Source organism: Triturus cristatus, chromosome 12 (assembly GCF_964204655.1).
Source record: "Triturus cristatus chromosome 12, aTriCri1.1, whole genome shotgun sequence".
Lineage (NCBI taxonomy): Eukaryota > Metazoa > Chordata > Amphibia > Caudata > Salamandridae > Triturus > Triturus cristatus.
In genome coordinates, this window is record NC_140595.1 from 132,720,820 (window position 1) to 132,748,521 (window position 27,702).

The following is a 27,702-nucleotide window of genomic DNA, read 5'->3' on the forward strand; positions in this document are numbered from 1 at the left end:
GCCTAAACTTTTAACTATATGAATTCAAAGAAAGTTTTAAGTAACCACTTATTTATTTTTTTAAATGGAACTGGAAATGTGTATAATATTTTATCTTGTATTGTACTATGTTTCTTATTTATATATCTTTGTAACTGCTTTTATGGATGTTCTTTTATGACTCAGAATAAAGATATATATATATATCTATATATACACACACCAAGAACTACAGCGGAGGTAAGCAGGATTGGACTGGCGGTGCCTCCCCCCTGGCATGCCTCAGTGGTAGGATACAAGCCGACCTCACAGTCCGCACATGCAAATTGAGGCCAGGGCTCGGCCTAGCAGAAGCGGCCGCCTCAAAGGATACTAACTGACCACGCTGACATACGGGCGGTGGTGTGACCTTGGACACTGCCGTAAGGACAGGCATCCGGTGTGGACATGGGGAGCTATGCATTCGAACCACGGCAGGCCGCAAACAGTTGAAAATAGCACAGCGTGGTCGGCGTCTGTAGATGTGGTGAATACATGCTGAGTGGTATGGCGTGGTGAACCCATGCTGGGTGGTATGTGATGACTGGAGAAGGCCTCGACACACGCTGCAGAAAACCCCTATTCTACATAATACATGGCTAAACCCCATTCCAAAGGGGAAAATAATGTGGTAAACGAGGACACCCATGGTAATGTGCTGTGGTACAGCAAACATTGGTGCTTGAGACAGGAGCGTCAGAGGCCTGCAGTTTCCAGCTAAACTATCTGACTGTGTCTAAATATGGGGACAAGAGAGTTGAAATGCATCAATAGTGTGATTAAGGACTGGTGCAATTCCGGAACAGTGCAGTGAGTTCTCCCACATCTCGCATTCCCACCTGGGCGATATTGGCGTCATATGCGATCACCAGCTGACACCACAGGCATCACGACTCCGGGCCGGGTGGGGTGTGTGCAACGCTGCCACAGTCGCATAGGATTACCTTCTTTTAGGTCCCACTGCACGGGCAGCTGCCTATGTTAGGAAGCTAACGATCGTGAGTGCTCACAGTAGGGGAGGCAGACCAGCAGCAGGCAAGACAAGAGGCTCTGAGAAACAACCCTCGGATACTGGTTTGGAGGGGGGGCAGCCCACCGGGATGGCAGAAGGGAACACCCTAGAAGCAACACTCCTGGCAGTTGTCACGCATCGCAGAAACAGAAAAGAGGATATCTAAGGTCAAAGACAAGATTCAGCTCGAAAAGCCTGAACATGAAGCACGTCTTGGCAGTTATTCAAGCAAAAAACGAGGACTTGGAAGCTCTCTCTTGCTACAATAATTTACACATAATTGGGGTCCCAGGATCTAGAAATGCTGTCAAAATAGAAACTTATATTGAGAGTATGCTGGTGACAATATTTGGTGCCAAGAACTGATCTCAACTGCTGGTGATAGAACGAGCACACCGTGCATTCATGACGCAGCCTTTTGCCTGGGACTCACCTGCATTCCATCATAGTGAAGCTTTTGAATTCATGTGATAGGGATGCTGCCCTCTGGCTGGCCCGAGAAAAGGGCCAAGTCCAATACCAAAGAAACAAATTCACTTTCTAGCCTGATTTCTCTTTGGCTAAAAGGGTGTTTCTACCAATCAAGCACTAGCTACAAGAAGCAGACATTTCCAATTCCATGTTGGACCCGGCATGCCTACATTATGTGGAACACTGAGGTGAGCAGAAAATCTTCACGATGCCTAAAGCGGCCAAGGAATACCTGAAGACACTCTCACCTGGTAAACATGCCCAGGGCACAACAAATGCAGAAGACAAAGAAATTTGATGGGCTACACTAAGCATTAGGCCTCACCAGGAGCTACTTATAGACACTCAGCGACTGCCTGCAGCCGCAGTGGCAGCTATTACCGGCATGGTGTCGTGACAACGTTAAAGCTGCCGACATCCAAGCTGATTTAAGATGCATATCTATGATCCTGTGAACCCGGCTACCTCCGTACACCTGAATGGGGACTGGGAACCTGGTGAATACCAGTGAGGGAGCACCCCAGATGAGTCTAACACATGGTGCTACAATTTATTTGTTATTGAGTGTAATGCTAAACTGTGAAACTATATATGTTCATTGTTTTTTTGGGGATGTCTTTGGCCAGTTGGAGTAGCTGAAGTGGGAGGGGAAGAATGTTGGGATGTTCGAATCTTGTATACCCACACAAAACATACATCGTTCTCCATGATACGCAGAGAGTACAGCATAGAAGCCCATGTACCATTCCCATTTCAGGGAAATGACTACATGGCGGTGAGCAGGAGATAGCATAAATGTCAATATATAGAATGTACTTGGCTCAATAATCCCCGTAAGGTTAGGCTAGTGCTCCGGTTTCTAGACAGGCATAATATACACTTGGCTATATTGCAGGTAACACATTTGGATAGGCGATCAGACAGCACTATAGGTGTCCGTTGGACATCATGCCAGCTAGCCTCCTCTTATTCTACATACTCAAAGGGGGGGTACTACTTTTGGTCAAGAACATGGTACCCTTCACGCTCATTATGCGGATGACCAGGGCCGGCTATTAATTGCACATAGGACGATAACTGTCACTGCTGTCACACAAGTTACCATCTACGGATACTAGTTAACACCTGGAGACTGATATTTTCCACTACGCCGACCCATATCCTCTGGGCAGGGGATCTCAATGCATACCTCAACACATACCTAACCCTGCAGAAGATCGCTCGGCAAACACCGGCTGGCATGGGAAGCAGGCAGCTATGGTGATCCAGAGTGGGATGGAAAAATATGTGCTGGTCAATGCCTGGTGACTAAGACACCCTACACAGAAGGAGGGCACATTTGTGTCCTCTGTACATGGCATATGGTCAAGATTGGACTATTGGCTTATATCTACTAAGGTCTGCAGTGGGTAGAAGATCCATGCTACTTACCTAACACTTTATCAGACCATTTGCCAGTCCTTATGCGACTGGCGCATGTAACTCCCACACCGCTCACTTGGCCTTTTCTCCCAGCAGCACTCCTAGCTGCGGCATTCATAGAGGAGGTGTGGAGGAGGTGTGGAAAGCGATCGTAGAGTACTTTGCATTAAATATCGGCTCAATATCAAGCTGGGGCTCTCTGTGGGAAGCCTTTAAAGTAACAATACATAGGACATGTATAGGCACTCAAGTGGGGGTACTGAAAACAATTCGTAAGCAGCTAAAAAACACTAAAGATGAGCTTAATTCCCTGGGGAGAGAATATGAATGCCAGCCAAAATAGGCCAGATTGGCTTCTATTAGGGAACACATGACCAAAATTGAGACCCTTGCAGAACAAGAGGCGCGATTCATTTCTAAGCATCACCTCTCACGTACGTACGTTGAAGGTGGGAGGCCTAGGCAAAGCCTTGAGCAAAACCTAAAGGCACAGAAAGGCAGAGACTCCATTGTCTACTTGGTGAATGATGATGGGGTCGCACTCAACTCCAGCTCAGATATACTGGAGGAGTTCAAGAGATTTTATGCAAGTCTATATGAGCCACGCAGCTAGGCATCACTGATTGAGCTTGGCCATTATTTAGAGAGGGTGACACTGGCATGGCTTTCGCCAGGGCAGAGAGAATACTCAGCTCAGCCAGTGACTGTGGAAGACGTCGGAGAAGCCATACGTGCCCTCCCGAATGGGAAGGCCCCAGCTATAGATGGAATTACGTGGGGGTTCTAATAAGGAGCATGCCGACGTGCCAGCTCTGCAGCTACATGCAGTGTATGAGGAAGCCTACCTTAGCCACACTCTACCGCCATCTCTGAGAGAAGTACTGATAGTGACGTTGCTAAACCAGACAAGGCTCTGGAGCGGTACAAATCTTATAGGCCACTATCTCTCATTAATATAGATGCCAACATTTTAGCCAAGGTGATTGGAGTGTGCCTACAGCCCCTGATATCGCAGTTAGTGCTATCAGATCAATCTGGCTTTTTACCGGCTCGGTCAACTACACACAACCTACGCACTATCTTTGCACTATTACATCAAGTGGAACTCACCTTGGAGGCGGCGGTTCTATTAGATGCGGCCAAAGCCGTTGATTCTATTGCGTGGATATAGATGTTTGTGGTATTAGGCAGCATAGGGATACCAGAGGCGTTCTTAAGATGGATATGCCTTTTATATGAGTGCCCAGCAGCACAGGTGCGTGTCGATGGTCACACATCACATGCTTTGAGTGTCGGTAGGAGGGCGTCACAGTATTGCCCCCTGTTACTGCTACTATTCGTGCTTACCATGGAGCTGCTTGCCTGCATTATTCAGCAGAAACATGCCCTTACTTCCCTTAGATTTCATCTATAACCCTTGAATATTTCACTATATACAGAAGATATGGTGCTGTATATTAGTGAACTGTTGGCATATCTGGCCCTGGTAAATAGAGAGTATATAAAATGGGAGTACTACTCTGGTTTGTGTATCAACTGGACGAAATCCATAGTCCTCCCGCGAACACCTATTACACAACGCTGCGACATTGGGTTCCTGCTGGAGTGGGAGAAAGGCCCTGTCAAATATTTATGGGTATGGGTGCACAGACACCCTAACATTGTGAAATGTGAGAATAGCGGGAAGGAAATGTCCAGATTGGAAGATTCTGTTGCGCGCTGGATGACCCACCCGCTCTCCCTGGCGGTTAGACTAGCAGTCATAAAAATGGTGGTACTGCCACAGTTTCTAAACCTATTTAATAACATTCCAATAGTGCTGTCCAACTCCTTCTTTAAGCAGTTGCACTCCCTGTTGGTCACACTGGTATGGGCGGGCAAGAAGCCGAGGATCAGCTGGGAGGTCCTCACCCTCCCAAACGTGGACGGAGGATTCTGTGCCCCAGATTTTAAGCTATATCATTAATGCGCGCAGGCACATTTCGCACACTTCTGGTACACGGCATGATTTCACACCTCATGTAGCGATCAACATGATGCTGCTCCGATCCCACTCAGGGCCATCCTACCACAGAAGTGTAATGGGATGTCCCAAAATGAGATAAACATGTTACACACTACATTGATGGCTTGGTACACTTTGGCTAGACGAGCTGGGAAGAATTAGTTGGATGCCCCTGCAGTGCCCCTACTACACCATACAGACATAACGGTGACACAGGAGGATGGATCGCTCCAGATGCTACGGGAGGCAGGACTACACACTATGGCGATTTGTACACAAATAGTAACTTCCTAACACTACCCAATGAGACAGTTCTGTGGGCAAACACCACATTATTTGTCTTCCTATATTACCGACTTTGAGCAGCTATACACGTACACAATTCACACTTTCCTAGAGAACCACTAACGCTCATGACACTACAGGTACTGCTCACCAGCGCGACGCGCTAACACCTTATTACTAAACTAAATGCTGCAGCACAGAAGGATGGGACACTGGGAGGTGGGAAAGTATTGGCAAAATGGAATGCGGTGTTACCACAGCCCATGGGGGAAGAGTATTGGAGGTTTTGTTGTGGGAAATTAAGCACACTTACTTCAAATTGTAATTTGAGGGTAATTCAGTTGAAGTTCTTGTACCAAATGTATTGTACCCCGATGCAGTAATATAAGTATGTGATAAAGGGCGACTTGAACTGTGTACGCTGCGAGCCAAAGAGGCAGACTTTATACATCTGCGTTGTCATATCCACAAGTGAGGCAATACTGGGTTCACGTCACAGACACACTATCTGATAGGATTGGGGCGAGGGTGGAGTGCGAGCCAGCGATCTGCCTACTGGGACTGCTGAGAGACTTACGGTCACTAAATCGGAATATCTTGTCAGTAAGCTTATTACTAGCAAAATGTAGAGTGGCATTGCTTCAGAAGACTACATCTAGCCCTTCAAAAGTGTCTTGGATGCCTGACAGGCACAATATAAGACACAACTGGAACTGTATGCTGAGGAGCAGCCAATGAAGTCAAGGCCAAAGGACTATTGGGGGCCACTGATGGCTTATTTGCAATCCAACATTGGGAATGGTGGGTAGGGCAACAAACGAGAAACAAGCATGTATCGATACTACAGATCTGTGTCATATTTGAAATTGTCAATTGCATTAAGCAAGTTCATGATGGTGCACTTGCGACCTCACTATCTACAAAACGGGGTGTGAAAGAAGGACCATATTAGACTTGTAAATGACAATGTGTTGGGTACAACATGTAGTATGACATTTGTTGATTTTATATGTTATGCTTACTTTGATGAAAATGATAATATATAGATAGATATATTTTAAACAGTTGACAAGACTGACATTGCTCTTGAGACGACAAAACGAAACCCATTCTGGATTCATGCCATCAACATTTGCGGTTGAGGTGGTGGGAACAAGTTGAACGTATTGGAATTTTGCTATTTAATTTAAGACACTCACGGAAGGAGTGGTGAGGCCAGTTTTGCCTCTTTATGGCGTTTACGTATTTTACCTAAAATATCAATTCACTTTGTAGTTCAAACCACAATTCTTTATTTCATTAATCCTGTCCTGATATTTAAAACCAATGCCCTTAGACATCTAAGGAAACTGTGCAACAGAAAACATACCGAAGTTTGGAGAATTTGCGTGAACATGTTTATTTTAATGTTCCCAAGCTGAAGGAAAGTAATACTGTCTGCATGTTCATTTACATTAAGAATTAGATGTAATGATTAAGAAGATTGTGCGGATGTAAGGTTGAAAAAAATCAATACACTTGAGTCTTTACCGTGATACCAGCTCCCAGGAAAACATGGACAGAGACTGCACGGATACCCTAGTTTAATGGTTCTTAACCGGAGATCCAGAGACGAGTGGGGATCTGTGAAGCCTAATCATGCAGCCCGTGACTGCTTAGAAAATTAAAAATTATTAACATTAATACAGTGTGTATAAATAAAGATGCAAAATGTGAAACTGAACATTTTCAAATGTTCAGTAAAAGTGAAGGAATTTGAAATTAGAGGTTAAAAATTAGGTAGTTGTCCACAGTGTGATTCACAGGAGCAGTGCAAATGCATCAAAAAGAACATAGTATGGAAGATGGGTGATCTCAGTTAAATTTAGAAAAGTCCAACTATACTATTAAAATGATTTATTTTATTTTTTTATATTCATTTAATAAAATATTATAGAATTTGTGTATTGGTTCAATGAATGCTGCTGAATTTTTGTGTATTGTTTTGACGTTCAAACCTTCAAAATTGTTTATGCCAGGGTTAAAGGCTTCCACTACTGACTCAGTGGGGGTCCCCAGGTCCAGTAACTGTTAAGTGGGGGCTCACAAAAGTCAAAAGGTTAAGAGCACTGCCCTAGATCAATAACCACATCCAGAAGCTTCATTCTTTAGCTACTGAGGCAACCAGTAGCTCTAGTTCTGAATCTTTTTGTTTGATGTTTGGGGCACTTCGTGCTTACGCCTTCATACATTTTTTCTACAAAAGGGATCCAAGCCAAATTTTCTTTGCCACATTTCAAAAGATATCCAGGGTATGTAGGATCCCCCGTAGCTAAACTAAGAAAATAACCAAAAGAAAGATTGTTTGTTTCTTTAAATGGGAAAAACTGGGAGAACAGTGCTGTGTAAGAAAGCGTATCAGTTTTCTTATAAAAATGGCATCAAAAGGTTTGCTCTGCTAAGATTGCTATCTTTCCAGCTTTCAGGTTTGAAAAAAATCATTTTAAACACAGTTTTTGTATTTTACTAAGAAGCAGTCAATTTTTCCTATTTTCCTTTTGTTGTTTCTACCTACTTGATGTGCTTGATGGAAATAGTTTGAAACCCATGTGTGAACACATAAAACTACATTTCCGAAAAATAGACACAATTTGGAATTCAGCAGGAGGTAATTTACCCAGATTGCTCAAGCTTTTCCTAAAATAACTTATTGATGAAATAAAAAAAATAAAAAAAATCAAGGGAAGTAACAGAAATGGGTGACCGTTCATCTTCAATTTTTACCCCCAAGGCCGAGTTACAAAAGTAATATAGCTTTCAGTTCACAAGAATATACAGTATTTGTTGGTTGTCCTAAAAAACAAGCAATTCCCCGATCTGATGTGTCAGCTGCAGTTTCTAAAGAGTTTTCATTGTGTACGAACTATGCTTTAATTAACATGCTAAAATCTAATGAATGAAAAATGGGTATGTAATAAACCTAGACATTTTTTTTTAAATATGCACAAGCTACTTAGTTTAGCATTAGTGGTAATTTGTACAACTTTGAATTTGAGGTTACCTTTACTATCAAGTGATTAAGACGGCATTACGCAAAATGTATTCTTTCTTGCTCGCTAGCTTACATTTAGCAGCCAAAAATTGGAGATTAATTCAGGTGATAATAATTAAAGCTCTACTATTTTCTGATAAAATCAATACCACACGTGTGGGTGGGCCGATTTCCAGTGACAGGAAAGACCCCAAAAACCAATGTGGAAATATACAATTTTTGCCAAGAAATGCATCCGGCTACCCAGGCAAACCTACTAAACCCAGACATTTCTGAAATCTAGACACCAAGGGAAGACCAGGGTGGTGTGACTTGAGTGGATCTTCTTACTCTTTCCTCCCAGGAATTCCCAGCAAACAAAAACTTTGGATAAAATGACACATTTTCCTCGCATTTCTTTGAGGGAAATTTCCATAATCTGTGAGGAGGTACAACATTTCTAACACCGAGGGCTCCCCCACTTCTTATATAAAAATGTTAGCCCACATGTGTACTCTCGACCACTGTGCTCCAACATTCCCTAGGGGTACAATTATTATCTAATTATGTATGCACTATTAACTGTATTTGCTTAAACCTCCACCTATCCTCCCACACGTTCCACAGACACCCTCCAACTTCCAAGTATGTGTGTCGTACATACACTGCCAGAGAGGAGGAGGGCTTACATGAGGGCTTACATGCTCTCAAATATATTACCGCTGGAGAACTGCAATTGTAGCACAGAACTTTGTTCCAGTATTGTATCATTCATTGATTCTCCTGCTCATCAGTTACAGTAGCAAGCAGTACACTGTAAACACAAGAACACTGAAATGTCTCACTTACCGTCAGCTACAGAAACAAAGTGCTGCTTAATGGATCGAAAATGAACCTAGTAGAAGTTTGAACAAAGTTATAGAAGCTGAAACTTGGACAAATAGCAGCAGCAGCCACAAAATGCTCTAAAAAGAGCAAATATCACTTCAAGAACTCCTGTCATAAAACTTGCAGAAAAGATTTTGGAAATAGTCTCCTGGGACAGTTCTGAAGCATTTTCAGTTCATTGGCAGAATTGTGGCACCCAAAATGAAGATAGGCAGGTATGTTAAAAGTATCACAATTGCGTGGATCTAATGCTGAAAAAGTATGCATCAAAAAGAAAACTTTACATTTATTTTGGACCTCAAATGCTAAAGTAAACAAAAGGCCTCCAGGATATAATCACTTCTTATTTTACACAAAGACCTTACACACCCTGAACAAACGTCATTGATTTAAACAGATATTCTGTTGGGCAGGATAGGGACTATAAGCAGAAAGACATACCTGCATGAATAGGTTGAATTGGGGCTCCTTCTGTTGTTTGGTTTTGATCATCTCCAGGGCATCAGACTGAAAACAGCAAAACCTTGCAGCTTCCTGCTTTATCCTCTCTCCAGCAGACCCATCAAACTAGATATATGAAAAAAAGCCATCAACCAGAAATTCAGCAAATGCTCAAAGCTTTCATTTTTTGTTGTTTTTAGTCATCATATACGTCAGTAGGCGTGAGGTACAGTTTTAGAACCACCAGGTGGAATTAAAACATCTGAGGGTTTTGACATCCTTCGTTTAGTCTCCTTCAAACAACTTTTTGATGGTTTGCGGGAGCCACTGCCAAACTCCTCTTATGTGGAAGTTTGTCTTTAATCCTTAGACTATCATCATTTAATTAACCAAAACTTGTTGAGGATTAAAAAAAAGGTGTTCCCACATTTTTATCCTCTATTTAGGACAATTTACACATTTAATCCTGCCAATGTGTTTTGCCGATTCAACCCAATCTGTGCAAGTAGGTGAAGTGTTAGATATCCATTTATTACAGATTTACCTGCATGCTATAATTATTAGCATAAAAAGTAACTGAGATTGTAGCTTCCCTTATCTTTGATCAGACCCTCCATCTTCTAAAATCTCGAAAATAACAAATGGGAGGCTTACCTCTATATATTTTCTCAATATTTCTGTTAACGCCTTATCCACTTAATGCCAGAAGATTTGAATACCTGGACTCTGCCATAGAAGATGGATATGATCTGCATTCTACAAGGCACATTTTGGGCAGCATCTCTTCTTCTGACCTCCCAGCTTTGAGAGTTGTTTTGGAGACCAATAGACCCTGTACATGGTGAACAAATGGTTTCTCCTTAGGGTTGCAGATCTCACCATTGATCATAATGTAGACATAGATAGTAGCCATTGGTGTAGAATCTCTGATGACGGCAGGTCCGCTTTCCATTTCTCCTCTGGCAAAGTAGGAGGGCCATCTTTACCTCATACCAGGATCCAGCACCAATTGGATACTTCCTTTCTATGTATCCGAACGCTCCGTAGTTCCTCCTCCATTCTGTTCTAATCCATATATTAAGTTGTCCTCGGATCAGCTGGCTAGTTGATGGTATTTAAACCTAGAGAGCCTGTTGTTGGTACTTTTGGATAAATAGTGCCAAGAGCTCAGGGAGCCCTCTTCCAACAGCTTGCCCCATATTTCTATTCCTGCAATCTGCATCGGGGTAGCTAGGACATCTTGTAAGCATGGAGGGGAGATTTCCAAATCAGAGCCATATTGCTGCAGTTAGGGACTCCCAAGATTCTTGGTGACTTCATATAGAAATGGCTAACTAACTCTATCAAAAGCCTTAGCGGCATCAACCGTTATGATGGTCAGTGGAGCGTTTGGTACCATGGCCACATCTATTGTGCTCACCAAATCATGGGTGAGCCTGTAGAGCTGTCTCTGTTTCATGAAGCCCTTTTGGATTTATGGACAATATTTCCTATTACTTTGTCCAATCTCTTAGCTAGTATTTGTGTGTGTATCTTTTAATCGTTATTAAGCAAAGATATTGGTCTATACAATTCACATTAAAAAAAATCTTCATAAAATGTTTTTTTTCATAGGCTTTAATATGAGCCCCACGCTTTTTAATGTCTGCATGCGCCCCCTGGCCGGGGTGGTCAAGCCCTTTGGGGTCAGAATCATCACCTACGCTGATGACACCCAGTTGATTGTTTCCCTCAATCCTTCGGACAACAATAAGACCAGCCTGGCAAATTGCCTGGAAAAAGTGTCAGCGTGGATGGATGGCTCCTTTCTAAAACTGAATGCTGCTAAAACGGAACTGATGTTTCTGGGCAAGTCCACCAACCCCGGAGACCAGCATATTCTGGCCAAATTGTCTTGGTACTATGCCACCCCCTAAAGATCATATTAAAAGTCTTGGGGTATGGCTGGACCACAACCTGAACTTTAGGGAGCAGGCGCGCAGGGTAGCAGGGACCTGTTATGGCATTCTCAAAATGATTAGAAAGATTCTACCCGTTCTGCCCTTCAGCGCTAGGAAACTGCTTGTACAAGCCTTGATCATCTTGCGGCTCGATTATGCCAATGTGATCTAGCTAGGTGCCCCCGGTTCTACCATCAATAAGCTTCAAACGGTCCAAAATTGTGCAGCACAACTGCTTATGCAGGCTCATAATCGTGAATCTGCTAAACCTCACATCATCTCTCTGTATTGGCCTCCAGTGGCCGTGAGAATCCAATCCAAGGCTTTGTGTATTGCCCATAAGTCTCTCTCGGATAGCGCTCCGCCGATTCTCCGTGCCATCATCCCCCGGTATCTTCCAAAAAGATCACTGCGCTCTGTGAAGAAACATCTTGCAACTGTTGCCAGAGTTAACCGGGTGCGGAGCGGTGACCTGCGTTTTTCCGCCATTGCGGGGAAATGTTGGAATCAACTACCAGACCTCATTCGGCTTGAGCCCAACCACCTACTGTTCCGCAAAGATCTGAAGACTCTGCTGTTTCCTTGAATCTGATGGCTTGTTTCGATTTAGGCTCTGTCTCTAGCGCTAGGAGGCCTTTGGTAGCCCTGTGCTTTACAAGTGTCATTCATTCATTCATTCATTCAATATTATCGTTATTTTCACATTATATATATATAAAACACTCTCTCCCCCCAACATTGTGGAATTAAATTTATTAAGCTGGTCAAAACCGGAGTGAGTTCCTCTTTTAAGGCCTTATATAGCTCATTTGGTTTTCCATCAGGGCCTGGCACCTTTCCCTTTTTGAACCCTCTAAGAATGTTATCTACTTCTAGTGTAGTAATTTCTTGATTAAGATGGAGCTGTTTGTTCTGATCTGACCTAGGAAGAGTGTCTTCCTTCAAACAACTCTCTATTTCTTGTTTTAGTGCTGTTGAATCGTTGGTATGTAAATTTCGGAAAAAACCCGCAAACATCCTCCCAATGTCAGAGACCTCGGAACATCTTTCTCTGGTGCCGTTAATTTCTACTTTGTCAATCATATTTCTAGTGCTTTTTTACCTTGTCTTTCAAGCCAGAAGTTTCCCACAACCTTTCCCGTATTCATAATATGCTTACTTGCAGGCATTCAACCTACTCTACACCACTCAATCCAGATATTCTGCCAATAAACCCTTAGCCTATTTAAAGTTATCTTGTGGGTTTACTTTTACACGGGGTCCTCACAATTTGCCAGCTGTTTATCAATTACTCCTATTCTCAGCTTTTACTCTCTAACCTTATTGTTACTTTCTTTCCTTCTATGTGCAGCATTACTAGTCAGTTTCCCTCGAATAAAGACTTTATAAGCATCCCATATAACATGCAAGGGGTTTTCCTTTATATCTAACTACAGTAGCTCTTTTCAGAGCATTTATAATCTCCTGCTGTCCTAATAAAGCTCTATCCAAGGTCCATTTAGACGGAATTGAGGACCTCGAGAGAAAGAGTTCCAGTCTAACCGCAGCATGATCTGAGAGATGCTCTGGTTGATGGATGATCTTTCTTACCTTATTCCCTAACTTCATATCTACAATAAAAGTCTATTCTGGAGGCATGGCCATATTTCTTGGACCTAGCCATATGCAAATCAGTCTTGACACTGTGCACCAATGGGAAAAGTCCAGCCCGAACTGCCAGGCCCTCCCTGGACTGGAAACAAGCATCCTAGGACCGGTTTCGGGCTTTCAGCCAGGATACCTTGACTCCAGTGGCATGGAGAGCACAGGACCCACGTCTGGGCATACCTGTCCCACTTGGGGTGACAAATGCAAAAAGAACAAATAAAATAGAAGCGCCACCCCTTTCACATTACAAGATTGAGTGGTGCAAGCAAATTGTTTAATGCATTTATGTCTCTTTAAAATTTCCCCCCATTCTTTTTGACGTAAGTATGTTTCCTGGGGGGTATTTTAATGTCACTATCAGAAAGCTTCAGAAATCCCAAAATATTCCTTCGTCTAGTTGGTACCCTCATAACATTTATGTTCCAGGTTAATACCCTTATGTTGTGAACCTTCCTTACTTCCTTTATCATGTCCATGATAATTCCAGCCTAACCGTTTCCCAATCCATCTCAGAATCCCTGTCAAAAATGAGGACTACAATTATTTTTTAGTTTTTTCCCCACAGGCTCACCACCCTGTGTTTAGTAAAACCAGTATCTGCCCTAACTATGTGTCACCCCCCCAGCTTGCCCCTCCCCTACCCCACTGGGGTACGCTCCCAGTATCCAAAAAGGATAGTACTTTATACCACTTGAACTTCTACTCTCCTCTTTATTTTCTATTTATTTTGCTGCATTTATATCTGGTTTATTAGAACATCAACCTCCGAATTTTCTTTTACATTGTGCATCTTGTTGTTCTACATAAGTCTTAATGTCATTGGGAATTTTCAACTACATATTTGCACCCAGCGACTTCAGTTCCTGAATGTGTTTCCCTAACTCCCATTGCTGATTTTGAGGAACTTTTGCTATAGCCGGTCTTATGGAGAAGGACCAATCATTTTTTAAAGCTTTTGCTTTCAAGGCTTCTGTTGGGATTAGCTTTTTTATTGCATAAGTACGGAAGTTTATTAATATTTTCCTGTATTTCTCTCTGTTTGGACTTCTTTTAAATTGATCCCGATGCACCCTTTGTATGTCCTGCTCAAGGTCTAGGGAGCTGGTTTACCAAACAAACACACTCTTTGATCAGGTCTATGACGAACCCCTTCAAGTTTTCACCTTCTGCTCCCTCCAGGACATTGAGAAACCTTAAATTGTTTCTCCTAGAGTTATTTTCCAAAGATTCCAGTTTCTCTTTGATCTCGTTTTCCCTCGCTTTCAAGACTTGAATCGCCTTATAATTGCTCTTAACTTCCTTCCTTAATACTCCAAGCAAGGCTTCCATAGTGGATAATCTTTCCGGGATGTCTACCATTTTAGTATCAAGCTTTTCACAGGCTTTCTGTATTTTAGCCTGTTTGCTCTCTAGAAATTGCAAGTTTGGCTTTAATCTCTTTCGAAACTGTCAGTAGTAAGGAGTCCATATCTACTTAATCTATGTTTTTCGGTGTTCCCATCTTCTCTTCGCGAGGGGTCAATTGAAATTTCCTCTATGCAAATATTCCCCTGTGGGATCCTGAGAGAGAACCTGAAATCGATTTAAGAGAGGGAGACCGGGCCCATCTACTGGCATAGGCTGAGTGGATTGGGTCCATATTTTGCATAATTGCAAGGCAGATCAATGTAATTAGATAGACATGAGTTTCAATACCTTTCTTAAAGTAAGATCCTAAAGATGGTGTGATTTTGATTTTCCCTCCTGGTGGGCCTGCTGTATCTCTAATAACTCTATTATCTTTCTGTTTCCCTGCCTCGAACAGAACCTATTCTGGAATAGACACAGGGAGAGATTTTGTTGAAGTGGCTTTGGGGGGGGGGGGGGGGATAAATAATCACCCTGCTCTGCTGCTGATAATCAAACCCTCTCCCTTTACTATGCAACAAACCTGGCCCTGGCCGAGCATTTCTAAATGTATATCTATTTTAACCTGCGGCACCTATGGCATACAGCTCTGTGTATTCGGTAGAGAGCTGGAGCTCTTATATTTTTTTGCTTGCGTTCTTCCCTGAGGCAATAGAGCATTCAATGCATACTATGAGAAGGGACTGTCAAGTTGCCCATGCAATCTCATTATTTTCTGCAGCTCTGAGATTAGTGGAATTAATTTAATACTTTCACCACATTACGGTATTATGCACAGGAGAAGCAGGAGCTCTCAGCCACCATGTTCCCCCTCCTGTACTTCTTCTTTTAATATGCTCAAAGCTTTCTGCCCATTCAAGTGTTCAAGTGTATTACATTCAATGGAAGTGTACCAAAGTATATTCTTCTAAAAACCAATTTAACTATATAGATCAGCGGTTCATGTCAGAAAAAAAAAATCAAACTACATATAACAATTAGGTGTGTGTATGTGTTTTTAGGTGCAATGTAAAAACTAAACATACGCATTCAGCACCCTAATTCAGAATTGATACAAATACAGCAAGTGCAACATTGTGCATTTTAGATAGAAGTGTAATGTAAATGCTTGATGTTAATTAAGCTCAAGTGGAATACAAATAACTCCATACGGGCCTTGTTCAACCTGGCATCATTGGCGTGGGTTTCCCCTGTATTTTTGCCTTTGCCACCTGTGTTTTTGCTGTGTGGTGGGATTCGTTTTGCTGGTCTATATGCTTTGTGAACTTTGCAATTGCTGTTCAGTGTCAAAGTGCAAGTGCCCTGCTTAGTCAATTATTGTAATGGATTGGTGATTCCATGATTGGCATATTTGATTTACTAGTCAGTCCCTAGTACAGTGCACTGTGTGTGCCCGGGGCCTGTAAATAAAATGCTGTTAGTGGGCCTGCAGCACTGATTGTTCCACCCACATAAGCAGCCTATAAATGTAACTCAGGCCTGCCATTGCAGAGCCTATGGGCAGTCTGGTACGGCCATGTCGACTTGGCAAGTGCACCCACTTGCCAGGCCCTAACCTTCCCTTTTCTTACATGTTAGTCACCCCTAAGGTAGGCCCAAGGTATCCCTGTGGGCAGGGTGCAGTGCATGTAAAAGGTAGGGCATGCCCTGGTGTGTGTGGCATGTCCTGATAGTGAAATACTACCAATTTCATTTTTCACTATTGCAAGACTACCTGTTCCCAAATGATAGAATGGGGAGTTTGTTCATAACAGCTTATAAACATAATTACCCCTGGGAACAAAGTAGGATAATAAAGTTTAGTATGCCTGAAATCAGAATGTTAAAATACATCTTTTAGTGAGGGTGAATTTTACATTCTGTGTTTGAAAATACCACTTTTAGAAAGTAGGTATTTTCTTGCTTAGCCATCCAGTGTGCCTCTGCTAGAATGTGTATTGACTGTCTGGCTTTGGAGTAGCTGGGGATGTGCAGTAGCTCCAGAGTGTCTGGATGAGTCAGGGCTGGGCTGAATAGACCTGGGCTACATTTAGAGTAGGTGGAGGAGATTTCATTTTACCTGAATGGGCCTGGTCTGCCTTCCACAATTCTGCCAGGAAGCTGCACCAGAGAGGACAGACCTGGTTTTGACTGAGCACAGGGCTTATCTGCCACTAGAGAACAAAGGATTTTGCTGTATAAATATTGGGGCCCAGACCCCAGAACTTTAGATCACTTTTGGACTTCAAGATGAACCATTGCCAAGGAGAAGAGCTGGAGAAACTGGAGGAGGAGTACTACCCCTTTGCTGTGTGCTGTCTGGGGTTGGCCTACAGTGGCTGTTTCTGCCAAGGAGAGGAACTGTGTGTGCATCCTGCTTGAGAAAGTATCTCCAAGGGCTTGAAGTGGAGCTTGACCCTGGTTCAAGAGGTCTCAGGAACAGCAAGGACATCACCATCCTTCTGGGTACCATCTCTGGTTCTGCTGGTTCAAATCTCGCCACAGAAGAAAAGGGCAATCTACTCCGTCACCGAGTCCGTCGCAGACTCCATGTCCTGAAGGCACTGCAGAGATCACCACCTCGCTTCCCATCGCAACCATGGACTCACTGACTCCGTCACTGAGCCGCTGCTTGCACCACATCCTGTGAGCACCGCACTCCGCACCGCTTCGCTACACAATGCACAGATGTCACCGACTCCGTCGCTGCCCAACTCAAACATTAACCGGCTCCGTCATCGTACCGTGACCTGCCAGGACCCCATCGAGCACCGTCTCACCCTGCAACGCAAGCCTTGCTCTCACCGACTCTGTCAACGAGCCACTGCCTGTACCGAGCAGTGAGGACACCACACACTGCAACGCTTCCATCTCACAAAGCAATTACGACGGTTGCCCTGACCGACTTGCATCCGCGCATTGGCCGCAACAAGAAAGGTACTCTCTCTGAGTCTGTCAAGGATTTAGCTAACCCGTACCGACACAGTTGGCAGGAATTGTTGAACTCTGTCGTCTTCAGTATCGCGGGAGCCCCAAAAGGAGCTACAGAGTCGGCGGAACTGTGTTTTCACGTTGTTCCTGCCATTTAAGGTTTATTTTACACAGTAACTATTTTTACAAGTATTGTATGTTAGGTTTTTGTCGTTTTTGGTCTTGTTGATTTAGATAAAGTTTTGCTTATTTTTCTAAACTGGTGTTGTGTCCATTTGTAGTGTTATCACTGTGTTTCCGTATGCATGCATAAATGTTTTACACACTGCCTCTGAGATAAGCCTGTCTGCTTGTGCCAAGCTACCAAGGGGATGAGCAGGGGTTATTTTAGAAGTGTATCCCCCTTACCCTGACTAGGAAGAAGGGTCCCTACTTGGACAAATATGCACACACTTGCCTACTAGAGACCCCCATTTCCAACATGCCCATTATGCAAGATCACAAATATATCTGGCAACTGATCTTAAATGTGTGCAAACCAATTCAAATTCTAACTCAAAATGAGTAAAGTCTACAAAACAAAGATGCATAAAAAGCATTCGACATCCAAGGTAGAGAGAACTATCACCTCCCCAGCCCACAAACCATGTTTGCATCTCAGAGTGCTCCAGATATCTAGCCCATTACTGGAGGTTAACTGAGTTTGATCTCCCAAACAGAAGCTGAATGCATCTATGTAAACATATCTGAATATAAAAGCAAGTTCCCAAAATGAGGAATGACAACATAAAAGTGACAAAATTGATCTGCAAATCAATGTTTACCACAAAATAATTTATTAGAAATATACACTTAGGAATTTTGAAATCTGAGTTCTTTGCCTATTGTTTATAAATGTTTGCAAACTGTTAACAGGGAGAGTTGTAATTCCCCTATTCAACCCTTGGTTTCCAAACCAAAACCGCTCCCCAACTTTTCTGCAAGCTTCCAGTGGGCAGAGTCTGCCAGGGAGGAAGCTAATGGGCATCTCGCCAATGGCCTGATAGGGATCTGGATTGAGGCTATCACAACAACATGAGTGGTAGAAAGGGGGACAGTGTAAACTTCCTTTCAGCTCAGCCCAATCTCCAACAGAATCATCGTATTTACCTGGGCAAATGATGAATATTCATGATTTAACAATGGTCAGCTACAGATGACTATTGTTTGAATGCATGATCGGCCACACATTTGACTGGGTGCAAAACGTCATGCATTAAAATATTTGATACCTACAATACCTGCATGGGTGGTGAGTGGCTCTATTTTGAAATAATATATTGCTAATGCTGACATTAGCTGTCTTTTCCAAAATATCTGTAGAGTTCAATGATTTACCAGGAGTATCTTCTCATACAGGAATATCTGTAACTTCCACATAGAACACATCAGATGTGAAAGTGTATTCCTTCCTTAGGCTGGTAAGAAAGGGTTTAACCTCAAAATGTAATCAATTATGACATTGATGAACTATGAAATTGTGCAACTTCAACAATGTGCTTCTTTACATGATTTAAGTTATCAGAACAGATGAATGAGGTTACAACTTATCTTGATTTATTTACAATTGATGTCAGCAGCAATTTACAACTAGACATCACAGATACATAGTGAAAAACAAGTAGATAATGTACATTTTTCCACAAATTTGTTCTTTGGATTAAATAACGATCATCCATTTTAGTTTGTTCTTTCTTTACCATCACTAAGCACTTCTTGAGTACAGTTTTGGAGGGCTTCTGGATATAGGAATTTGAGTATCACAACACTCTTGAAACTAAGATTTTTAACTCTCTGGTGTATACGTATCACAGTGATATTATATCTAGATGACATGAACATTTATTTCCTAGGATGAGAAGAAACTGAAAGACCTTACACCTGCTGTACATTGTATAACCCATGATTTCTAATCAATTCAAAGAGTAAGATATATTCCCAAAACAAGAGATCAGGATAAACTTGATCAAGACTACGTTGAACCAGAATAACTGACATTAAGAGTAAAAGTAGTAGCCTGCTGGTCCCACAGCATTGTTGTTCACAGAATGCAGGACTTTTTACCCTGAATTTACAAAAGGCCTAATAATTCAGCCTTTCTTCCATACACAATAATTCCCAGAGTTCTGGCTTAGACAGGGCTCAGATAAGGATCCATAAGGTGCCAGTGGTACAGATATGTCCTTTATTCGAGTTGGAAAGGGTGATTTCCAGCTCTTATGGAACTCCCCCTTTTTCCACTGGAGTAATTTATCACTGACTGATCCAAAAGATCAGCCACATTTGAAAAAAGTCAAGGTCAAGACCTTTGTGGATTATTCAAAATTGCACGTAGTCCACTGGCTGGAAGAGTGTTTACCATTTACCATATTATTGAGATCCCAGGTATGCCAGCATATGTTCACTTCTCCGAAAAATTATTTGCCCATAATTCATCACACACCTGATGAAGGTGATGAGGTGGGTGACTCAACAGGTCCAAATAGACATCTTTTAATCAGGGGACTACAAATACTGGTGCCAATTGAACATCTAAGGCACTCGTCTCGCATGCTAAACTGAAGGACATCCCTAAAACAAGAGATTATTTAGGGGAGTCCAGGTTGAAGATGCTTTATTTGAAACCTACTTATGAGACAACCTTGTTGGTGGCAAAGAAGCATTAAAGGAAGTGCAATTCTTAGGTCAGAAATCAGGCATGGATTTACAATGCTGATTAATGATCCATCAACCACACATTAAGAAAGAGGAAAACCAGCATAGATTTATAAAGTTGAATCACACTCCATGAACCAGACATTAAGATGGAGACTGTTGTGAAGGACAGGGATGATAATGGATTTATGTTGCTTTTCCTAATGTTTCCTGAGAAATTACTCTGTACAGCAGTAAGATGCAGGCACACTTTTCTATACTTCACAATATTGACTTGGAATACAAGCTTTGACTAATACTAGCAAGAAACTCATCTACGCATTAAATATTGTTGAGTGCATGATTGTTTAGCTTACGCATGTAAGCGTGACATCAGGCTTTAGCATTAACATGCATTTTAGATTTTGGTTGTGTGCGCACAATTGACAAGTCTTCGGCTCATGATGCTTCCACTAAAACAGGAATTTTCCATTCCTGCTGAAAAACCAGATATATTGTCTAATATTAAAAGGGATGTTGAGCACACAGCAGTAGACCTGGAGGTGCACCTGCATAATACACAGGCACCTGATGCCATAACAACTATCCATAATAAAATATTTACTTATCAGTACAGTAGACCATGTCTTTTGTTTTCTGTTCATATACTGGCGGACTGTTGTGTTTGGCAATGGCAGCATGTATGCTGCTTTTGTAGATCTAAAGTCAGCTTTTGATTTAGTTTCAGGTAACAAGCTATGGTTGGTCCTACAGGAGCTGGGAATGACCACGGACTTGCTATCTCTCATTGTTCGACTACATGAGAACAATTTTGCAAAACATTCTCTGGGGCTCACAGGGTAATGTAACTGACCCCTTCCAAGTTGAAAAGGGAGTTCGCCAAGGGTGTGTAATGGCCCCTACACTATTTTCCCTCTTTATAAATGGAGTCTCCCAATTCTCAGCTACCTTTCCCACAGATGCTCCAGTCTTAGTAGGTATAAATATTCCGATCCTAATGTTTGCAGACAAAACGCACATCATATCAAAAACTCCTTGTGGGCTACAGTGTGGGTTAACACGTTTTAAAAATATATGCACCACATGAGGGTTAGAATTCAATGCAATGAAAACTAAATTTATGGCTTTTAATCACCACAGAGCATTTAGTGGTAGGATACATTTGGAGGGAGGAGCCCCAAGAGCAGGTAGATGCATTCACATATCTAGGAAAACAATTAGCTGGGGCTCTCACATTGAAATGATGGCACTGAAACATCGCCAACTAGCTGGTGCTTTAAACAATGAATTTAAAAAATCTCTGACTAAGCCTGTAAGCCCGGTGTTGCAGATCTACAATACAAAAGTGGTGAGCTTGGTCCTATGTGGGTCGAAATTATGGGGCTTTGAGAAAATGACCCAGCTCACCACAGCAGAGAATAGGTTTCTCCGAATGATCACTAGCTTACCACAAAGTACCCCTGTGACTCCTATGCTTAATGACTGAGGAATGAAACACTGGTATACATTGCTGGACTACGCCCCATATTACATTGGCGTAGAATTTGGTCTACTGAAACATATACAAAAGTAAGAGATGAAAGTACAGAAATGGACTATGAAAATTGCAGAAAAGTCCTATGTTCATTGATGTCCTGTAGGTTACAAAGAGTCAACCTTAAGCAGTATGATAGAAACTAGCGTGATCGCAATAAAGCAAGAGCTATGGTCCATAGAGGCTGGGATAGAAGCAAAGTACTATTCTTTTGAAGGAAATCCATAGGCAGATTGGAGATATCACATCTTGGACAGATGTTAAACATTAGTGGGGGGAAAACTAGACATGCCTTCGTTTATTTCACGCTCCGCTGGCTTGGGTTCTGAAGCCACTATAGATGTTATCCCTAAAGAGGGAAGGGACGCCTAGGATGTCAAAAACTATAGACCAATATCATTAATCAATATTGACTGCAAATTATAAGCCAAAGTCCTGGCAAGAAGGTTAGAGAAGGGGATATCAAAACATCGTTCCATCCCAAACTGGATTCTCGAAAGGCAGACGGGATGCGAATAACATCTGGGTCTGCTGCCAAGCAGGTCAGAATAAATGGTCACCTATCAAACTCATTTTAATTGGAGCAGGGCACCAGGCAGGCAGGGATATCCACTCTCCCCGCTCCTATTCCTTTTAGCAATCGAACCCATTCTTTCCTTCCTGAAACAGAATGATAACATTAAAGGTGTACCGTTCCCAATCAGGCAGGCAACTAGTCGTGGCCTATGCCTATGACGTTCTAATCTTCACTTAAGGTGCAGATACAGCAATCCCTCAGATTGTATCAGAAATTGAAAAATACTCTTGAGTTTCTGGCTATAAACGTAATCATTAGAAAACTAAGATCTTTCCCTTGAGCATTCTCTGTACTCCCTCGATTCTCCCTCGATTCTGGGCTACTCTGACCTGAAATGGCAACATTTTTCACTTAAATACCTTGGTATCTGGTTTGAGAAAGAGCTACAATCTTCCCTCATGATCACATAACCTAGTAGGGTAGGACGGACACAGCACAAATGATGATGGCACCACTAAGCAACTTCCTTTTGAGCATGCGTTCCATAAATCTTTCCACCACCTTCTTTAAAGCCATAGACAAGCATATCTCAGATATCCTTTGGAAAGGGAAAAGAGCTAGGATAGCCAGTCCCAACCTTAAATTGAGCAGGAACAGCAGAGGTCTGAATATAACTGATTTTCACAAACACCAAAAAGCTTTTTAGCGGCTCAGGGCAACTGGTGGTTTAAAGATGCAGTTGACCACTCCCTGACGTGGCTCAAAATTGAATCCCACTTTCTATCCCCCTCTCATCTCAGCTCCACCCTTATCATCAGAGGCCTCTAGAAAATACCCCTGGTCTACTCGCTCTCCATAATCGCAGACATGATGGAAGAACTGTCTTGTGTGACCAGTGGTCCAAAAGGGGTATCAATTCCATTGTAGACTTATGCACATCCCTGAATCCCATTCCGTTTGCTTACTGCACCCAATCAAGTTCTTCTCCAAAATTTAAAAGAGCCTTTAGATCACTACTGAAGCCACATACTCCAGATCTTGCCGGCCTACTTGGAAATCTTAAAAAGCTCGGCCACTCCGCATCACATATCTGTGAGTTACTTGACCCCACCCCCCCTCCAGAGTACACTCCTCAAGAATTTGGGGAAAAAATGGTCCCCTTACATCCCAGAAGACCTGACATCACATTTTTCAGGCGCTACCTGGAATAGAATCTGGCATTCGCCTTTCTGGTTAATTTACACTTGCAATTGTGCAGTCTAGATTTTGGGTGATACACAAAACATACTGGACTCCATCCAGATTGCATAATCTAGGTATCCTACAATCAGATAATTGCTGGCACTGTGAGGTATCACTCGGCTCACTTTAGAATATGTTTTTCACATGTAAAATGGTCCAACCCCTCTGGACCAAAATTCATCAGACAATTTATGGCATCTTTAAGATTCAGCTCACACCATCCTTCCTAACTGTGACGTTAAGCCTTGTGGCACATCCACTTGACACTGGTCTCTCTGCACATGACTTACAGCTATTAGATCTAATGCTTGCCTTGGGCTCCAAAACAGTCCTGTCAGAGTAGAAATCTTCCACAGAAATCTCCTTTAACAAATGGCAAATACTCTATGCACCACCAGGAGCGCGGACGGCATAATATACAAGAAACTACATAATACATCACACTTGTGCTGCCTATGGAATGCACTTGATTTATACATACAAAAAGTGGATCCCCACAGCCTTAGCATTCTTCCCCCTCTTGCAATTCCACTCACCCACCAAGACAGAACTAAATCATCAGTATACACTTAGTAGCCCTGTGCTCACTGCAGACCCTGATGACTTAGCACCCTCTCTCCACTCTCTCTAACTTCACCCTCATCTTTTCTCTGGCTTTTCTCCCTCTTTCCTTTGCAATTTTTTTCTGCTCATACATATATTGAGCACACTTGGGGAACTCAACTCTCATCTAATTTGGGTATCCCACACTCAGCTCCCTACTATCTTCAGATATGCTCTCAATGTACCTCTCATTTTAGCACCATGTTTGACAAATGGTACACCAACAACCAATATTGTAAGCCTGGGCGGAGTACAGAAAAAACTGCTTTAGATAAATGCGGTTCACTGTGACTTTTAGTGCCAGGTGCTCATGCCACTCTGTGCAATCATCGCGAGTTGCACCATACACAGCGCAAGCTTTCTTTCTGCTGCTCGAGTAGATTTTTTTACTCGAGCAGCAGCTTTCTCAATGCAAACAGACGGTTTCTCAACGCGAGCAGACGCGACCACTCGCAGAAACCTGACTGCCAGCGTTGATCTCGCCGGGAGGTTGATTTTCCACGCTCACACTCGCCAACTTGACGTTAACGATCGGGTACGAGGAAAAACTCGCCGGGGGGTGGGTTTTCCTCGCTCGCCAACTTAACGCTGGCGAACGCAAGTGAGGAAAAAAACTCTGCGAGCTCCGAGTAACGCTGAATTTGGAAAACTCTGCTAGCGAAGTAGAGTTCACCGCCCAGACTTACAATATTGCTCAATTATGTTTACTTAGACTATACGTCAAATGTTTACATATGTGGTCATATGAAGTTACGCAAAGCACCCTGTAGTGTGTCTTCACTATCTGTTCCATAACTGCTTATTTAATTTTCAATAAAATTGTTTGAACAAAAAAAATGTAATCTTAGATTTCATGGATAGTGCACCATGTATGATATGTATTGTATTGAATAGCAACTATGAGAATCTCAATGCTAGTCTGGCCCTCCCCAGATGACAGAGAATTATATCCTGCCCTTCTGTTGACAGGTACTACGCTGGATAATATTAACATCTTGGAGACTTCTGTCCCACTACCAGTAATGAATATTCCCCATCGTGTCTCTACAGCTTGTCAGAAGTAATCTCTGAAAATGTGTGAGTGTTAAAAGTGTTCTTGTGTACTACTATTACTTAGGGATGTTAAACTCCAAACACTGTAGCTCCTTTGCAATATGGATCAAACAGACAATACTGCACACTTCTGTCCCACTAGGCCTCCACCAAGTATTAAATAAAGTGTCCCCCGATTACTAAGTCTAAAATGATGCTAGTGCTCAATGGTGCGGTGTTTTTTATTTTACCACCTCTATTTTCCCCGTGGCTATTTCTCTGCATTGATCCCTACTGTAGAGTGGCAGTCTATGGTTTCCCCTTAGGACCTCAACTAAAGTGTGTCTTCAAAGGAACTGAGGTTTACATCTTTCAGCAGAACCTGGACCAAATGTCAAATATATTAACAGTCACCAAAGGCTCCAATGAGCAGATGGTTCAATAAATTCAATCTTTTGCACAAAGTCACAACCCTTATTATGACCAGCAGAGTCAGACCCAAGAGGTTTAAACCTCTTACAATCAATAGGAATAAAATCACTCTTAAATTAAATCATACCCTGGATAGCATGAGGTCACCGATCTCTTCGATGATTGGTCCTTGTTCTCTTAGCTTCTTCAGGGGCTCTGCCAGAGAATCTAATATAAGTGATGGTGATGAAAGGAGTAATTTGGGGTAGGATAGAGACAGAGAATTGTCAGAGATTTAGTTTGGCAACGGCTCACTCTTTGAAACAACTCATTTTCAGGTTTATCAAATTACCATAGTTGGAAAAGAGCTTGGTATATTGGTCTTCCATTACATTCAACGTCTACAAAGACTAAAGTGATCATTAAGGCAAGGCAGAAAATGACCAAATGTACTCATGTTTACCATGTGCTTAAGTTCAACAAATGCAGTTGTGGGGCTCATTTAAATTCAACACTAAGACCCACGTTACCACAAGCCAGCCCGTAATACTAAAATCAACTTCTGGGGTAATATGGTTTTCTATGTATAACCTGGAATGGTCACTTCATCATTTATTGCAGACACACTTTTTACTGGCGCTCAATGTTTGGACAATACAACCACTATCATTATTGCAATATGCTTGTCAACATTGGGTGTTCACACAGTTTACAAGACGTGCTTACATCTGCCTCAATTCAATCACATGAAGCAACCAGGCTGCGTGTTAGAAACATTAATCATCCATAGAGCTCCTGGAAACTGGAAGATCAAGTTACTTCTCTTCAGAAAGGCTCTTTCTAACTACAGATTGATCACCTTTATATTAACCCCAGGCGCCCGACTGAACACTCCATTTTTAAACAATAATTGTTCAAGCACACTGGTAAGTGGCTCCGTCAGACTCCACAAAGGTCTTGCTCAGTTCCGAAAGTGATGGTACAGGGCCATTTATATAAAGGTGCTTCATCAGCACGCTCTCATCAGTTTTGTCTTTCACTCTTGGCTACCCTTGGATTTCGATCAGTCATGACAAATCAGAGGTGACAATGTGCCAAAACTAACTTGGAACCTTTTAAAATGCACTGTAGTCCAGTCCAAAGATGGTGAAGCAGGGAGGGCAGTGAATAATCTACAGTTGGATAGAGTATGACTGATCCAGGTCCAAGGGTGGCCATATGGCAGTGCATCATAAGATCTACAGGCAATCTGATAAGATGATAGCCCGTATAAGGAAGAAAGTCTCCAAACACTGTCGGTAAGTGAAAGAAAGTCCTCAAGCAGTCCTTGGCCCAGCACTGTGGTACTGGTCCCCAAGGCTTCCCCTCCAGGTACCACCACTGAACTCAGGTTCTGCGTGGATTACCCAAGGCTCAATGATGTCACTAAGTCTGATGCACATACCATCCTGAGCTGACAAGCTCATTGATCAGTCAAGGGCTGCTAAGTTCCTCAGCACGTTTGATATGACATCTGGGTTCTGGCAGATCACAGTAACTAAGGGGGCTAAAGACAGGTCTGCGTTCTTTACTCCAGAAGGATACCAGTTTCGGGTGATGCTCTTTGGGTTGAAGAACAACTATTTCACCTTCCAGAAGTTGATCAATCAGGTCCTGGCTGAGTTGGAGAACTTCAGTGCCACCTACACCTATACCTACACCTTCATTTGTGCTAGCTTTAGGACTCTGCACACGTTTACCACTGATAACCAGTTCTAAAGTGCTTGTGTTCTCTCCTTTAAATATAGTATTGTCATACACCCAATTGGCATATTTAATTCTCTTGCAAGTCCCTAGTAAAGTGGTACTACATGTAACCGGGACCTGTAAATTAAACACTACGAGTGGCCCACCAGCTCTCATTTTGCCATCACTTAAGTAGCCCTTTAAACATGTTTCAGGCCTGTCATTGGTGCCTGTGTGCAGTTTTAAACTGCCATTTTGACCTGGCAAAATAAATATTTTGCCAGGCCTAAATCTTCCTTTTTAATATAAGCCATCCCTAGAGAATGGTCTAATCACCCTTAGGGCAAGGTGCAGTGTAATTAAAAAGTTGGACATTCACTTTTTAAGTTTTACATGTCCTGGTAGTGAAAAATTCTTACATTTGTTTTATACTTCTGCAAGGCCTACCTCTCCCATAGGCTAACATTGGGTTAACTTATTACATATAA

The 27,702-nt window shown here is 42.4% G+C and overlaps 1 protein-coding gene across 1 annotated transcript in view; it reads right to left on the reverse strand.

Annotated features, from left to right (window-relative positions):
* Positions 1–27,702, reverse strand: part of LOC146772886 (rho guanine nucleotide exchange factor 11-like) — a 247,522-nt gene that overhangs the window by 169,222 nt on the left and 50,598 nt on the right. The window contains 2 exon segments of the mRNA XM_085637041.1: positions 9,553–9,678; positions 25,638–25,717. Coding sequence (XP_085493167.1) covers positions 9,553–9,678; positions 25,638–25,717 — 206 coding nt within the window.